Raw genomic sequence first — 16,405 nt, 5'->3', positions numbered from 1 at the left:
GCCTGGAGAAATGTAACCACTCTCAGATTAATAGACAGAGCTATGGATGCAAGGACTGACCATCCATGATATCACAATTATTGTTTTAACCATGTTGTGAGGCTATAGAGTGTTTGTTTACATTTACAATGTTTACAAACAAGCGAGAGAAAAAAGTTTATATTTTGGGTTCTCGTGAAGTGTGAGAGTTGAACTAAGATCATGAGGCATTTAGAAGCTATATTCTTCAAGACACAGCCGGTCAAAAGGTTTAGGACACCTACTCATTCAAGGGTTTTTCTTTATTTTTACTATTTTCTACATTGTAGAATAATAGTGACGACATCAAAACTATGAAATAATACATATGGAATCATGTAGTAATAACCAAAAAAGTGTTAAACAAATCAAAATAGATTTTATATTTGAGCTTCTTCAAATAGCCACCGTTTGCCTTGATGACAGCTTTGCACACTCTTGGTATTCTCTCAACCGGCTTCACCTGCAATGCTTTTCCAACAGTCTTGAAGGAGTTCCCACATATGCTGAGCACTTGTTGGCTGCTTTTCCTTCACTCTGGGGTCCGACTCACCCCAAACTATCTCAATTTGATTGAGGTCGGGGGATTGTGGAGGCCAGGTCATCTGATGCAGCACTCCATCACTCTCCTTCTTGGTAAAATATCCCTTACACAACCTGGAGGTGTGTTGGGTCATTGTCCTGTTAAAAATAAATGATAGTCCCACTAAGACACCCACACCATAACACCTCCTCCTCCGTGCTTAACGGTGGGAAATACACAAGCGGAGATCATCTGTTCACCCACACTGCGTCTCACATAGACACCGGGGTTGGAACCAAAAATCTCCAATTTGGACTCTAGACAAAAGAACCAATTTCCACCGGTCTAATGTCCATTGCTCGTGTTTCTTGGCCCAAGCAAGTCTCTTCTTATTATTGGTGTCCTTTAGTAGTGGTTTTCTTTGCAGCAATTCGACCACGAAGGCCTGATTCACACAATCTCCTCTGAAGGATTGATGTTGAGATGTGTCTGTTACTTGAACTCGGTGAAGCATGTATTTGGGCTGCAATTTCTGAGGCTGGTAACTCTAATGAACTTATCCTCTGCAGCAGAGGTATCTCTAATGAACTTATCCTCTGCAGCAGAGGTAACTCTAATGAACTTATCCTCTGCAGCAGAGGTAACTCTAATGAACTTATCCTCTGCAGCAGAGGTAACTCTAATGAATTTATCCTCTGCAGCAGAGGTAACTCTAATGAATTTATCCTCTGCAGCAGAGGTAACTCTAATGAATTTATCCTCTGCAGCAGAGGTAACTCTAATGAACTTATCCTCTGCAGCAGAGGGAACTCTAATGAACTGATCCTCTGCAGCAGAGGTAACTCTAATGAACTTATCCTCTGCAGCAGAGGTAAGTCTGAGTCTTCCTTTCCTGTGGCGGTCCTCATGAGAGCCAGTTTCATCATAGAGCTTGATGGTTTTTGCGACTGCACTTGAAGAAACTTTCAAAGTTCTTGAACATTTCCCAATTGACTGACCTTCATGTCTTAAAGTAATGATCGACTGTTGTTTCTCTTTGCTTATTTGAGCTTTTCTTGCCATGATATAGACTTGGTCTTTTACCAAAAATGGATGTAGCAACTACAGATTGCCACTTTAAGTTTATCAAAGGTGTGCAAGTTTGAGCATGTCCATTAGGGCTATGGATTTTAAAAAGAATATCAGCATGAATTAGATTGAGCAATAAAAGCCCCACGTATATTCCATAGGCTGGGATCTACACTATGCAGCTGTTGTTCCATAGGCTGGGATCTACACTATGCAGCTGTTGTTCCATAGGCTGGGATCCTCACTATGCAGCTGTTGTTCCATAGGCTGGGATCTACACTATGCAGCTGTTGTTCCATAGGCTTGGATCTACACTATGCAGTTGTTGTTCCATAGGCTTGGATCTACACTATGCAGCTGTTGTTCCATAGGCTTGGATCTACACTATGCAGCTGTTGTTCCATAGGTTGGGATCTGCACTATGCAGCTGTTGTTCCATAGGCTGGGATCTGCACCGTGCAGCTGTTGTTCTATAGGCTGGGATCTACAACAACCACAATCCGTAAGGCGCAAATAGCTAAATGAGGGAGCAGCAGTGTGATTCACATCAATGCGCTATGTAGATATCAATAATAGGTCATATCCGTATCGCTGTAGACAACACCACTGATGTCACCTTTACCTCCAAGCGTTTATTCCTGTTGGATAATCTTTGGATGCCGACAGCAGTCTCACCATTGGAAGACAAAGCTTGGTACTGTAGCCTACAAAATACTATTCCTGCTCTTTACCCGCAATCCATCAAACACATTTGTTGTGTCATCATCGTGGTCTCTGATTGGTGGTCATCATTTGGTGTGTCATCATAGTGGTCTCTGATTGGTGGTCATTTGTTGTGTCAACATAGTGGTCTCTGATTGGTGGTCATCATTTGGTGTGTCATCATAGTGGTCTCTGATTAGTGGTCATCATTTGGTGTATCATCATAGTGGTCTCTGATTGGTGGTCATTTGTTGTGTCAATCTGATTACAATATTTTATCTGGTAATTTAACGGATTACAGGTACCGTTTGTTTTGTATTTTACATGTAATCCGTTACTCCCCAACTTTGATCTTTAGTGTTTTGCCAGATTCAATACTCCAAATAAACTCCAAAACCACATTTACACATTAATACAAGTTTATTTGGCATGTTTTCATTTCTCAACCTTTTTTTCCAAGATGATACATGGCACATAATAACATGTAAACAAATCAAAATCAATTTTCCCTAAATTAAACTAAAAGAATAGTAATTGAGGCCATAATCAACATTAGGAACCTGTAACTGTGGCAACATAGAACAGTAATATTCCCTATGTTTAGATGAGTCAGAACTTGTTCAATGTGCTTTCTGATCCCAAATGTAATCCCTTACAATGCAATGCAATTTGCCCCAGAGTCATATATTTGTATTCCATTTTTCCTCCTTATGATTGGCCGGTTTAGGTCATCTGATTCTATATCTGTGGTTAAAGGCAACTTCTACCTCAAGCTTTCTGACCACTGTCAAAGTTGACAAGATAAACAATCAGTGGTCATGCAATTACTTATGGTTGCAACATTTGACTAATAAAATGTTCTCAAACATGTTTACATACCAAATTATTTCCACATCACAAGGAAAAGAGTGTGTAATAGCAAATAACGGTCAACAAAGCACTTGAGACAAATAGACAAGAAATTGAAAACACAAATTGCGATTTACATTCAAAAGTATGCCTCCCTTTTGGACAAAACTTTACATTTAAAATCTGAAACATTCCCTTTGATTAACTGAGTGGAATACATAAAAAAAAGGCCCATGATTAACCTCATCTAGATTACGATTCGGGAAATCAAATAGCCTAATAGGCCGTTCTAAAGGGTTGAGGGCAGTGGTACAAACACAAAGAAATTAATAAGAAGAAAAAATAACCAAGACAGCATAGGTTCAAAATCCAGCTATAGTAGAAAGCACATTGTGAAATACTGCACTGAAAGCTTCAGACGTAGAAGGTAAAACAAATACAGACACAATAGTTGATGGTTTGTCGAGCACTTGGATATCACAGTAGCACCGGATATCACAGTGGCACCGGACATCACAGTAGCACCGGACATCACAGTAGCACCGGATATCACAGTAGCACCGGACATCACAGTAGCACCGGATATCACAGTAGCACCGGATATCACAGTAGCACCGGACATCACAGTAGCACCGGATATCACAGTGGCACCGGACATCACAGTAGCACCGGACATCACAGTAGCACCGGATATCACAGTGGCACCGGACATCACAGTAGCACCGGATATCACAGTGGCACCGGATATCACAGTGGCACCGGACATCACAGTAGCACCGGATATCACAGTGGCACCGGACATCACAGTAGCACCGGATATCACAGTAGCACCGGACATCACAGTAGCACCGGACATCACAGTAGCACCGGATATCCCAGTAGCACCGGACATCACAGTAGCACCGGACATCACAGTAGCACCGGACATCACAGTAGCACCGGACATCACAGTAGCACCGGATATCCCAGTAGCACCGGACATCACAGTGGCACCGGATATCACAGTAACACCGGACATCACAGTAGCACCGGACATCACAGTAGCACCGGACATCACAGTAGCACCGGATATCACAGTGGCACCGGATATCACAGTAACACCGGACATCACAGTAGCACCGGACATCACAGTAGCACCGGATATCACAGTAGCACCGGATATCACAGTAGCACCGGACATCACAGTAGCACCGGACATCACAGTAGCACCGGACATCACAGTAGCACCGGATATCACAGTAGCACCGGATATCACAGTAGCACCGGACATCACAGTAGCACCGGACATCACAGTAGCACCGGATATCACAGTAGCACCGGATATCACAGTAGCACCGGATATCACAGTAGCACCGGACATCACAGTAGCACCGGACATCACAGTAGCACCGGATATCACAGTAGCACCGGATATCACAGTAGCACAAATGACACAATCTAAAATGTTCAGCAGCCAAAGAGTTCAGAGTGAGTATATTCAAAGTCAGTATATTTTAATCCTAGTATCTGATCCAATACATTTGATCCACCTCAATTAATGAATGTACAAATCAACTAAAATGAAACTGCCGGTCTACAACGCTGAAATATTCCCTCATCTTATCCATATATATAGTTTGTGTGTGAGCGGTACAGTTAGATAGTTTGTGTGTGTGTGGTACAGTTAGTTAGTTTGTGTGTGAGCGGTACAATTAGTTGATGTGTGAACAGTTGGGGTTACAGCAGTGTTAACAGTTAACAGCAAGTGACAAAAACACGATGGTGGGTGTATTGAGACTGTGAGCTGATACAGTGCGCCCTTTGACCCCTGAGTGGCTCTTCAGAGGGACTGGTAGCCATCTGATCTTTTTCGCCTGCTCAGGAGATAGGCCACCACCACGATGATGATGAGGATAAGGAGGACAATCCCCACAGCAATGGCCACGCGGTAGTCAGCAGGTCTGTCTGCGGGGCAGGGGTCAGCTGGAACACAGAGAAATGGGTTTAGTGTCAGAGCTAAGGCTGGGGACATTTTCACATTTTTTTTTTTAACCTTTATTTAACCAGGCAAGTCAGTTAAGAACAAATTCTTATTTTCAATGACAGCCTGGGAACAGTGGGTTAACTGCCTGTTCAGGGGCAGAACGACAGATTTGTACCTTGTCAGCTGGGGGGTTTGAACTCTCAACCTTCCGGTTACTAGTCCAACGCTCTAACCACTAGGCTACACTGCCGCCCCAATTTCACTAACTATGCGCGTGTTCGATATCTAATCTAGACAACTGAAGCTATTAATCCATTGTTAAGAGTATTTGGTTTGGATGGGTTTGATTTGTCTGTATTGGTTTGAATCGGTTTGGTGAATCAACCACTGAGAACCAGGGAGGAACAATGACATGAACAGATGAAACATGTTTTGTTTTTGTAGTAATCTAGTAACCTGTAGACACATACTGGCAATGCAAAACGTCAGAAGACATTTAACAGGTTTGCCCTGAAGTTTAGTATGTTCAACATTGCAATGTAATGGGATACATACATGTGCCAAAGTCCCACTCCTTGGTGATGTTGAAGGCCTGTATTCTGTCCTGGGTGATGTCCAGATAGAGCCCTTTTCCCATGAAAACTGATTCGCTCTTGCAGGAGTAGGAGTGGCCAACCTTAGCGAGGAAGAGATCCAGTGACCCGTTTTGGCGACGAAGGGTGGAGACATGTTGCCGTTGTCTGCAGCATAAAAACAAAACACCAATCAAACGTCACCATCACAAATGTATCATTTTTTTGTCTCCGACCACAGGGACGTGTTGGTTGAAAAAAACATTAAAACTTGTTAGTCTACATGGCATTAAAAGGTGTTTGTTTATTCTGGAAACAGGTGCACTACTGTAAATTCCCTATTCAAAGATAAGGCCTTGTTTCAGTCATATGACGCAGACACACATACAGATGTAGGATCCTAATTTGAGCCAGTTTGCTTCAGCAGGAAAATAATCCTGCAGCAACAGGAAATGTGAATTCTTATGTGGATTATAATTCATGGACATTTTCTGTAGGGGTTGTTACATTTTTCTTTTAGGGCAAATCAAGTATGAGATTTCAAAGTGGAAATTACAAACGGTAGAAGCATTTTTTTTAAACTCAAATACACTACAAGTTTGCATTTTCCTGCTTGCGGGAAAATGATCAGTAACAAAAAGAGTGATCAAATGAAGATCCTACATCTGTAGATGTGTTGGTGGTAGGCTGTTAAGCAAAGTCGTGTTAATATTTACCCTTATATTACACAATCTCTTCCAGAGACTGAAATATCAATGCAAACGAGCAACTGATGTGGGCCTATGAAAAAGTCCAAAGTGTCAACGACACAAACAGGAACTTTGGTGGAGAACACATTTACTGCATGAATAACACTGACTCGGGTTAACGTGTTCATCGTTCTACAATGTGTGGTCCACTGCACTGACACACAGGTTGGAATAAGAATCTCTGTGCCCAGACGGCATGTAGCATTACCTCCAGATGTTACCGGGTAGGAAAGAGAGAAAGAAACCGCATCGACATAGACAGCGTTTTGGCTGGTGTTCTGAAAAAGACAAGAGAAAGATTTATTTTTTCACGCACACACACACACACACACACACACACACACACACACACACACACACACACACACACACACACACACACACACACACACACACACAAGGAGTCACCTAATCAAACGTTTTGTATTGCGTCACAATGGCAGTAAAACCATGTTTAATCTGCCATAATATATTTTATGACCCTCCTGGTAACATCAACGCTAAAACAATATGACAATATCATGATTTCACAGTGCCACTAGACAGTAGCTAGAGAAATTACAACGTTGCAATCTAACCCCAGTCTACTAATTCATCACTTTTTCCACACAAGGTTGCTAGAGTTTCCTAACAGGATGCAGAAATATGTCTTCTGCCACCCTACTTCCCCTTTACAATAATAATATAATAATATATCCCATTTAGCAGACGCTTTTGTCCAAAGCGACTTACAAGTCGGCTGGGGCCACTACTTTTACATATGGGTGGCCCTAGCGGGAAACGAACCCACGGCGCTTGGCGTTGCAAGCGCCATGCTCTACCGACTGAGCCACACAGGACCCTTTACAAGCCATACTTCCCCTTTACAAGCCAATGTTCCCTTTTGAACACAGTCAAACAATTTACCAATTGATCATAAACTGTGTAGATTTATTTTTTTAATTTAACCTTTATTTAATCTAGGCAAGTCAGTTAAGAACAAATTCTTATTTACAATGACGGCCTTTACCCTTTAAACAGCTGCCAAACCCTCCCCTAACCAGGACGACGCTGGGCCAATTCAAATCAAATTGTATTTGTCACATGAGCCCGAATACAACAGGTAGACCTTACAGTGAAATGCTTATTGTGTGCCGCCCCTATGGGACACCTGATCACGGACGGTTTTGATACAGGCCAGGAGAGTTACTGTGGAGCTTGATACACAGGATGTCAAAGTGACGTGACAAGGTGAGCTTTATCTAAGGTCAGGGCCATGTGACCTGACTAGAAACCTGACTAGGAACAACTTGGGAACATATGTGGCATATAGAGATATAGGGCCCGGAGTTTGTCCAGGTCCGGGTCCCAATGCAAGGAAAACCTCCTGGCCCTTTGATCCAATACTTTAAAAATTTAAAAAAAAACACTGGCACATGTAGAATAACCTCATTTTCATGCATGTCTTGTTTCCCCATACACAAATAACCATTATTCAACCTTTTAAAAACAGTGTTGGATTAATCATTATAGATCTCCATAAATGTAATAAACGGTCAACAAACTGCAGGCTAATCTCTATACATGTTGTAAACTCGGGTCATATTCAATAAGGCTGACAGTAGCAAAAAAAGAAGAAGAAGAAGAAGTTTTCCAACAGAAAGCAAAAAAAATGAACGATTCTTATTGGACAAGTTCAGGTAGTCTCTCTCTGTTTCAGTACATTTTCTTCTGTTTGGTGCCTAATGAATAATACCCATGGGGTGGTTGTTCTTTTTCTCAGTGGGTAGTGATGATAGGAGTATCGAAGCCTTTCTTACCTTATTAAACATGAAGGTGATGAAGCCCTCCTTGAACGTGAGGGTTAAGTTGGCCGTGGATTTCTCACAACCCCCTGCAACACTTGTCTTCAATGGTTGAACGATGAATACTCCTGTCTGGAAAAATGAACAGATGAAATTAGTTGTACGTACACATGTCATACACACACACACAATGGCGTAATGTTGAGGAAACAGAAGATTAAAACACAGATGTGGCTTATGGCCTACCACGTGTCAATAGGATGGAGGATGGTAAAAATATATATCCTGGACCTACAAAACATCAACTGAAAGAGTTGGTAACTCAGTGGCTCAATACATGTGATAAACATGTAATAACTTTGGTGACACAGGGAATTTTTCCCTGTTTTGCAAACCTCATATGATGCTTTCTCATGGGCAACGCACTTTCAGTAAATCTTAGTTGGCCCCAATTTGACCGTTAAAATAATCAACCAATGTGTTCTTGGTGTTTGTCGTGAGGCTAACACGGTGCTGTACCTTTCCAGTGTCTTCCACTCTGATCTGCAGGGCCAGCTGGGCCATCACACACAGACCCTTCTCCGACTTGAGAATGTATTTTCCCACGGTCAGGTTAGCAGGAGGGGTGGGCTGCGGTTTTGGAGGGGCAGTAGTGGTGGGAGCATGTGTGGTGGCATTGGCTGTTGTGGGGGCAGCTGTGGTGGCATTGGCTGTTGTGGGGGCAGCTGTGGTGGCATTTGTTGTTGTGGGGGCAGCTGTGGTGGCATTGGCTGTTGTGGGGGCAGCTGTGGTGGCATTTGTTGTTGTGGGGGCAGCTGTGGTGGCATTTGTTGTTGTGGGGGCAGCTGTGGTGGCATTGGCTGTTGTGGGGGCAGCTGTGGTGCTGTTGGATGCAGTCGTGGTGGATGTAAGTGTTGTAGTAGGAGCTGCTGTGCTGGTATTATTCTGGGATTCTGTGGTGGGTAATGCAGTCGTAGTTGTGGTAGTGGCAGTGTTGGTCGTGGGGCCAAACTCAGAGGGGGGGAAGACAGTTGCAGACGGTTTGGATCTTTTGGTATCCTCTTGAGCAGATGCCAGCGCTTCAGGAGGAGAAAGAACCAATAGTTAAACTTTAATCTTGTTTGCTAATTAGATATTCTCCAGCATCACCATTAGACGTAAATCAAATCATTTGAATTGAGGATTCCATAAACCGGGATGAATGGTGAAGTAACTTTTTCAAATCTTGATTTGGAGAATTAGGTGTTGGCTTTAGTCCATGAACCCTGCCCTAAAATACATGTGACTACAATCTTAGAAAAATCTTGCTTTCTAGAACTTAAACAGGTTCTTCAGCTGCCCCCATAGGATAACCCTTTGAATAACCTTTTTGGTTCTAGGTATCACCCTTTTGGTTGCAGGTAGAACCGTTTGGGGTTCTTTGTAGAACCCTTTCCACAGAGAGTTCTATATCGAAGCCAAAAGGGTTCTACCATGAGGACAGCTGAGTCACCCTTTTGGAATCATGTTTTCTAAGCATGTAGTCTGAAACATGAAACCTGCAACTTGGTGTGGGTTTATCCGGAAGCGCAGAATAAAATATTTCAATGCCTTCCGTGTAGGCAGCAACAACAACCTCGAATTAATGCCGCATTCACGTGCTATAATACATTTGGGTCAGGGACAGAATTAGTATTCATGCATTCTGGTATGATGTTGGCCATACATGCATTCGTTTAAATCAACTTTATCGTTCAGCTTCTATTATTTAATTGGCTAAATATATAGCGCGTTCGCTTTGTATTCGGAACTATTAGATACTCGGAAATATCAGACTTGCTTACTGGTTATAGTTAAACACGTGCCGCGTTCAACCAACTCGCAAGTCGGACATTTCCGAGTTCCAACTACAACTTGAACGTGGTATATATTTAGCATATCAAATAATAAAAAGTGAACGATAAAGTTGATAAAAACGAATAAATGCTTAGCTAACATCATACCAGAATGCATGAAAACTAATTCTGTCCCTCCCCCATATGTATTATTATATAAATATAATATATATTTTTAGTATTTTTATTTGTTTTACCTTCTGTGAAAGCTCTGTCCTAACGCGGTAACGATCATCAGAGTGAATTAAAAAAAAACATTTTTAAAAAGCTCATCAGAATGAACATTTCATAATGATTTATTAGACAACAAATCGAAACTCACATGACCATACTTCAACTAACTCGTGGAAAACGAAACACATAGGCTACTACTCCGTAACGCGATTAGGGGTATGGAATATGGAAAAATATATGGAAATAAATAGGCTATTATACTCATGTAATATAATGATCAGAAATAACACATGGTTATTGATTTGCAGGGAATTTAACATCAGAGAAAAGAAAGCTTTTTCAACCTCTGAAACAGAGAAATAGGTGGATCCCTTCTTACATCATAAAAATGATCTAAACTCCATATCATTACATTCTGGGGAATATTTTAGGTTTTTTTAACCTGAAAACATTCCGTTTGAGATGAGTAGCAGATTGACCAACAAATCTATTCTATTTAGGAAAATCAGGGGGAACTTACCTGAGACAATAGCGCAGAGTGTAAACACGAACAGAATTACCTTCTTCATTTTGACTGATTCTATTATTCGACTTCCAAACCAATATAATAGCCTACAACGTGTCTGACTCAGAACTTTTTATCCCGGAGATGTAGGCTAGCCAGACAAATGACTCCAGCAAAATGGAGAAATGTGTCGATCAGCAGCTGCGTTATACGAAGGAAACGAAACTAAACCAACAAGTTCGAGGAAGTTGGAACTATTCCTCAGTCACTGCACTGTCAGACCACGAGCGTTGAGGTTGAGGTAGATATTGCTCAATAAACTGATGGGGTCCGTGCTAACCGGAAACCATGGGACGTCCCTACTCCAATTGAAGTTGAAATGTAAAATGGTAAGGGTTCGGGTTGGGGTTACATTTAAGGTTAGGGTTAGGGGAGGGACGTCCCAAGGATTCCAGATAGCAGTGATCAAACTGATACAGTAGGAATAGGATATGAAGCAGAATGTAAGAAAACGAAAGTTGGGCTAATATTATACCTATATTATACCTATTTATTTGAATTGTGATAAGAACAGACTGTGATGAAGATTATGTTAGACAGAAACAAATCTATAATTTCGGGGACTTCAATAGGCATTAGGTTTGGAAAGTCTCAACCACAGATCATGCAATGGTCTTGAGTTTTACAGCTGCTGGGGTCAAAATCATGTGACAAAAAAAAACAGGAAATAAGTCACACCTCTAAATGGCATGCACACACACACACAGTGAGAGAGACAGACAGAGAGAGAGAGAGAGAGAGAGAGAGAGAGAGAGAGAGAGAGAGAGAGAGAGAGACAGACAGACAGACAGACAGACAGACAGACAGACAGACAGACAGACAGACAGACAGACAGACAGACAGACAGACAGACAGACAGAGAGGGGGGAGAGAAAGTAGTGCAGAAAACTACCAAGAAAACAATTAGGCAACTACAAATTAAATCCATTTTGGATAACTTCCTGGACAAAACATTTCACTGTAATAGTGAAGGTGTATGTAAACTTGGCAGTAGAAAGTCTAAACAGTATATTTGACCTTTCAACTTCTCTACCAAATCTAAAAATGTAGAGCAGACAACCTAAGAAAATTAAAAACATTGACAAACGGTTTGATGAAGAATCCAAAAACCTAAGAAAGGAATTAATTGAGTGTCACGTTCTGACCTTAGTTCCTTTGTTTTGTCTTTGTTTAGTATGGTCAGGGCGTGAGTTGGGTGGGTTGTCTATGTTCTATTTTCTATGATTTGGGATTTTCTGTGTTCAGCCTGGTATGGTTCTCAATCAGAGGCAACTGTCAATCATTGTCCCTGATTGAGAATCATTTCGGTTTTCATTTTGATTCTCTCGTCAGAAGAACAGGACGAGAATCGTTACATTGAGAAACCAATCCAACCAAAACCCAGAAAACCCGAGCCTTCACAAAAGTGAATCACTTAAACAATACATAAATACACTATTGGGGGAAAAAGAAGGGACAGCACCTCAGAAATCAGCTCAATGTAATTGAAGAATCCATAGAACACACTAAACAAACCAGGACACAAAGAGTTATCTATCCGAAATAGAGATGTATGGATAAACAAATGCTCCAATCTTTTTGGCTCTATAACAAAGAACAAACAGCATAAACATATACTTGATCAATTACAAATCTTAGAATCAGCTATTAAAGACTACTAGAACCCACTGGATTCCAGAACAAACTGGATTCCAGAACCCACTGGATTCTGCAATACATTGAAATACATTACAAATACACTGCAAATACAAACCCTCCAACCCAAAAAGGCCTGTGGTGTTGATGGTACACCAAATGAAATGATAAAATATGCAATAATACCACAATATCCAATTCGGTATACTTAAAGTCTTTAACATCATCTTCAGCTCTGGCATCTTCCCCAATATTTGGAACTAAGGACTGATCACCCCAATCCACAAATGTGGAGACAAATTTTACCCCAATGACTACAGTTGTATATGCGTCAACAGCAACCTTTGGAAAATCCTGAGCAAATGCCAAATTAGCTTTTTACCAAATTACCGTATGACAGACTACGTTGTCACTCTGCACACCCTAATTGACGAACAAACGAAAACAAATCAAAGTCAATGTCTTCTCATGCTTTGTCGATTTCAAAAAAGCTTTTGACTCAATTTGGGTCTGCTATACAAATTGATGGTAAGCGGTGTTGGGGGGGAAATATACAACACAAAATCCATGTACACAAACGACAAGTGTGCAGTTAAAACATTTTTTTTTTTAAACAACATTTCTTTCCATAGGGCCGTGGGGAGAGACAGGGACGCATCTTGAGCCCCATCCTCTTCAACATATACAGGGCATTCGGCCAGTATGCAGACCACTTCCCCCTTTCCACATTTTGTTACGTTACAACCTTGTTCTAAAATGGATTACATATTTTTCCCTCTCATTAATCTATACACCATACCCCATAATGACAAAGGGAAAACAGGTTTATAGATTTTTTTTGTGTGCAAATTTACTCAAAATAAAAACACAGAAATACCTTATTTACAGAAGTATTCAGACCCTTCGCTATGAGATTTGAAAATGGGATCAGGTGCATCCTCTTTCCATTGATCATCCTTTAGATGTTTCTACAACTAGATTGGAGTCCACCTGTGGTAAAGTCAATTGATTGGACATTATTTGGAAAGGCACACACCTGTCTATATAAGGTCCCACAGTTAACAGTGCATGTCAGAGCAAAAAACAAGCCATGAGGTCGAAGGAACTGTCCATAGCGCTCAGACAGGATTGTGTCGACGCACAGATCTGGGGAATAGTACCAAAAAAAATGTCTTCAGCATTGAAGGTCTTAAGAACACAATGGAATCCATCATTCTTAAATGGAAGAAGTTTGGAACCACCAAGACTCGTCCTAGAGCTGGCTGCCTGGCCAAACTGAGCAATCGGGGGAGAAGGGCCTTGGTCAGGGAGGTGACCAAGAACCCGATGGTCACTCTGACTGAGCTCCAGAGTTCCTCTGTAGCTTCCAGAAGAACAACCATCTCTGCAGCACTCCACCAATCAATGGCCAGACGGAAGCTACTCCTGAGTAAAAGGCACATGACAGCCCACTTGGAGTTTGCCAAAAAGCACCTAAAGGACTCTCAGACCATGAGAAACAAGATTCTCTGATCTGATAAAACCAAGATTAAACTCTTTGGCCTGAATGGCAAGCGTCACGTCTGGAGAAAACCTGGCACCATCCTTACGGTGCATCATGGTGGTGGCAGCATCATGCTGTGGGGATGTTTTTCAGCTGCAGGGACTGGGAGACTAGTCAGGATCGAAGGAAAGATGAACTGAGAAAAGTACAGATAGATCCTTAATGAAAACCTGCTCCAAAATGCTCAGGACCTCAGACTGGGACGAAAGTTCACATTCAAACAGGACAACAACCCTAAGCACATAGCCAAGACAAAGCAGAAAAGCCTTTGGGACAAGTCTCTGAATGTTCTTGAGTGGCCCAGCCAGAGCCCGGATTTGAACACCATTGAACATCTCTGGAGAGAACTGAAAATAGCTGTGCAGCGACGCTCCCCATCCAACCTGAATGAGCTTGAGAGGATCTTCAGAAAATAATGGGAGAAACTCCCCAAATACAGGTGTGCCAAGCTTTTAGCATTTTACCCAAGAAGACTTGAGGCTGTAATCACTGCCAAAGGTGCTTCAAAGTACTGAGGGTCTGAATACGGATATAAATGTGATATTTCCATTTTTTTATTTTGAAAACATTAGCAAAAAATTCTCAACCTGTTTTTGCTTTATCATTATTGGGTATTGTGTGTAGATTGATGAGGGGGAAAACTATTTGATCCATTTCAGAATAAGGCTGTAACGTAACAAAATGTGAAAAAAGTCAAGGGGTCTGAATACTTACCGAATGCACTGTACATCAACAAATTGTGCAATAGGACAGTATGCAGCACCTGGCCTCACCCAACTAGAATCTGAAGTCAAATGTCTACTGTTTGCTGATGATCTGGTGCGCCTGTCCTCAACTAAGGGGGGCTAACAGCAGCACCTAGATCTTCTGCACAGATTGTGTCAGACCTGGGCCCTGACAGTAAATCTCCGCAAGAAAAAAATAATGGTTTTTGCAAAAGGTCCAGTTGCCTGGACCACAAATTCAAATTCCATCTCGACACCATACATTTAGAGCACACAAAAACTATACTTACCTTGGCCTAAACATCAGCATTAAAGGAAACTTCCACAAAGCAGTGGACGATCTGAGAGACAAGGCAAAAAGGGTCTTCTACACCATCAAAAGGAACATAAAATTCAACATCCCATTTTGGATCTGGCTAAAAATACTTAAATTTTTTATAGTATCTATTGCCCTTTCTTGTTGTGAGGTCTGGGGTTCACTCACCAACCAAGAACTCACAAAATGGGACAAACACCAAATTGAGACTCTGCATGCAGAATTCTGCAAAAAAAAAAACTCTGTGTACAACGTAAAACACCAAATAATGCATGCAGAGCAGAATTAGGCCGATACCCTGGAATTCTAAAACCACCTAACAGTAAGCGATTCCCAAACCTTCCATAACAAAGCCATCACCTACATAGAGATTAACCTAAGAAAGCAGGTCCTGGAGCTCTGTTCACAAACACAAACAGAACACACAGAGCCCCAGGACAGCAACACAATTAGACCCAACCAAATCATGAGAAAACAAAAAGTTAATCACTGGACACATTGGAAAGAATTTACCAAACAACAGAGCTAACTGGAATGCTATTTGGCCCTAAACAGAGAGTACACAGTGGCAGAATACCTGAGCACTGTGTCCTGCTACTGCCATAGGCAGACATGGCTCTCAGGAGAAGACAGGCTATGTGCACACTGCCCACAAAACGAGGTGGAATCTGAGCTGCACTTCCTAACCTCCTGCCAAATGTATGATAATTTTACACACATTTTTTTCCCTCAGATTACACAGACCCACAAAGAATTTGAAAACAAATCACATTTTGATAAACTCCCATATCAATTGGGTGAAATACCACAGTGTGCCATCACAGCAGCAAGATGTGTGACACAAGAAAAGGGCAACCATTGAATAACAAACACCATTGTAAATACGACCCATATTTTTCTCTATTTTCCCCTTTTGTACTTGAACTATTTCCCATCATTATAACACTGTACATAACCCTAATATGACATTTGAAAATGTCTCTATTCCTTTAAAACTTTTGTGAGTGTAATATTTACTTGTTGATTTTTTAAATTGTTTATTTCACTTTTGTTTTATTATCTATTTCACTTGCGTTGCCAATGTAAACATAAGTTTCCCATGCCAATAAAGCCCCTTGAATTTAATTGAGAGGGAGGGATTTAGCTTGCTGTTGTTTCCTGTCAGAACTTGTATGTCTTGTTCTCTGGGTTATGAGGAAGAGAGGTGATAAAAACACACAGGGTGTGCTGAACATGGTCACACGATGATATCAAGTGTTTTAATGTGCCTCGGCAGAGCTCACTATTACACACACACACACACACACACACACACACACACACACACACACACACACACACACAC

The 16,405-nt window shown here is 41.4% G+C and overlaps 2 protein-coding genes across 2 annotated transcripts; both read right to left on the bottom strand.

The window, feature by feature from the left end:
- Positions 1-2,712: 2,712 nt before the first annotated feature.
- Positions 2,713-4,538, bottom strand: LOC135516463 (UDP-3-O-acylglucosamine N-acyltransferase-like). The gene has a single exon (XM_064940793.1). It carries the CDS (start codon positions 4,536-4,538, stop codon positions 3,534-3,536), a length of 1,005 nt encoding a protein of 334 aa, XP_064796865.1. The 3' UTR covers positions 2,713-3,533.
- A 94-nt stretch (positions 4,539-4,632) lies between these two features.
- On the bottom strand, positions 4,633-11,160 carry cd68 (CD68 molecule). Its single transcript, XM_064940792.1, is given in 7 exon segments — positions 4,633-5,122; positions 5,679-5,831; positions 5,834-5,863; positions 6,653-6,722; positions 8,244-8,360; positions 8,748-9,307; positions 10,797-11,160. Coding segments are annotated over 7 exon segments (1,122 nt in total). The 5' UTR covers positions 10,846-11,160; the 3' UTR covers positions 4,633-4,979.
- Between the last annotated feature and the right edge of the window lie 5,245 nt (positions 11,161-16,405).

Source organism: Oncorhynchus masou, chromosome 27, assembly GCF_036934945.1.
Source record: "Oncorhynchus masou masou isolate Uvic2021 chromosome 27, UVic_Omas_1.1, whole genome shotgun sequence".
NCBI lineage: Eukaryota > Metazoa > Chordata > Actinopteri > Salmoniformes > Salmonidae > Oncorhynchus > Oncorhynchus masou.
The sequence above is the reverse complement of the archived record's forward strand: the minus strand, read 5'-3'. Positions and strand labels throughout refer to the sequence as shown.

Excerpts from the sequence above, each read along its gene's own strand:
- LOC135516463 (XM_064940793.1), bottom strand. The coding sequence starts at position 4,538 with ATGTCCGGTGCTACTGTGATGTCCGGTGCTACTGTGATATCCGGTGCT.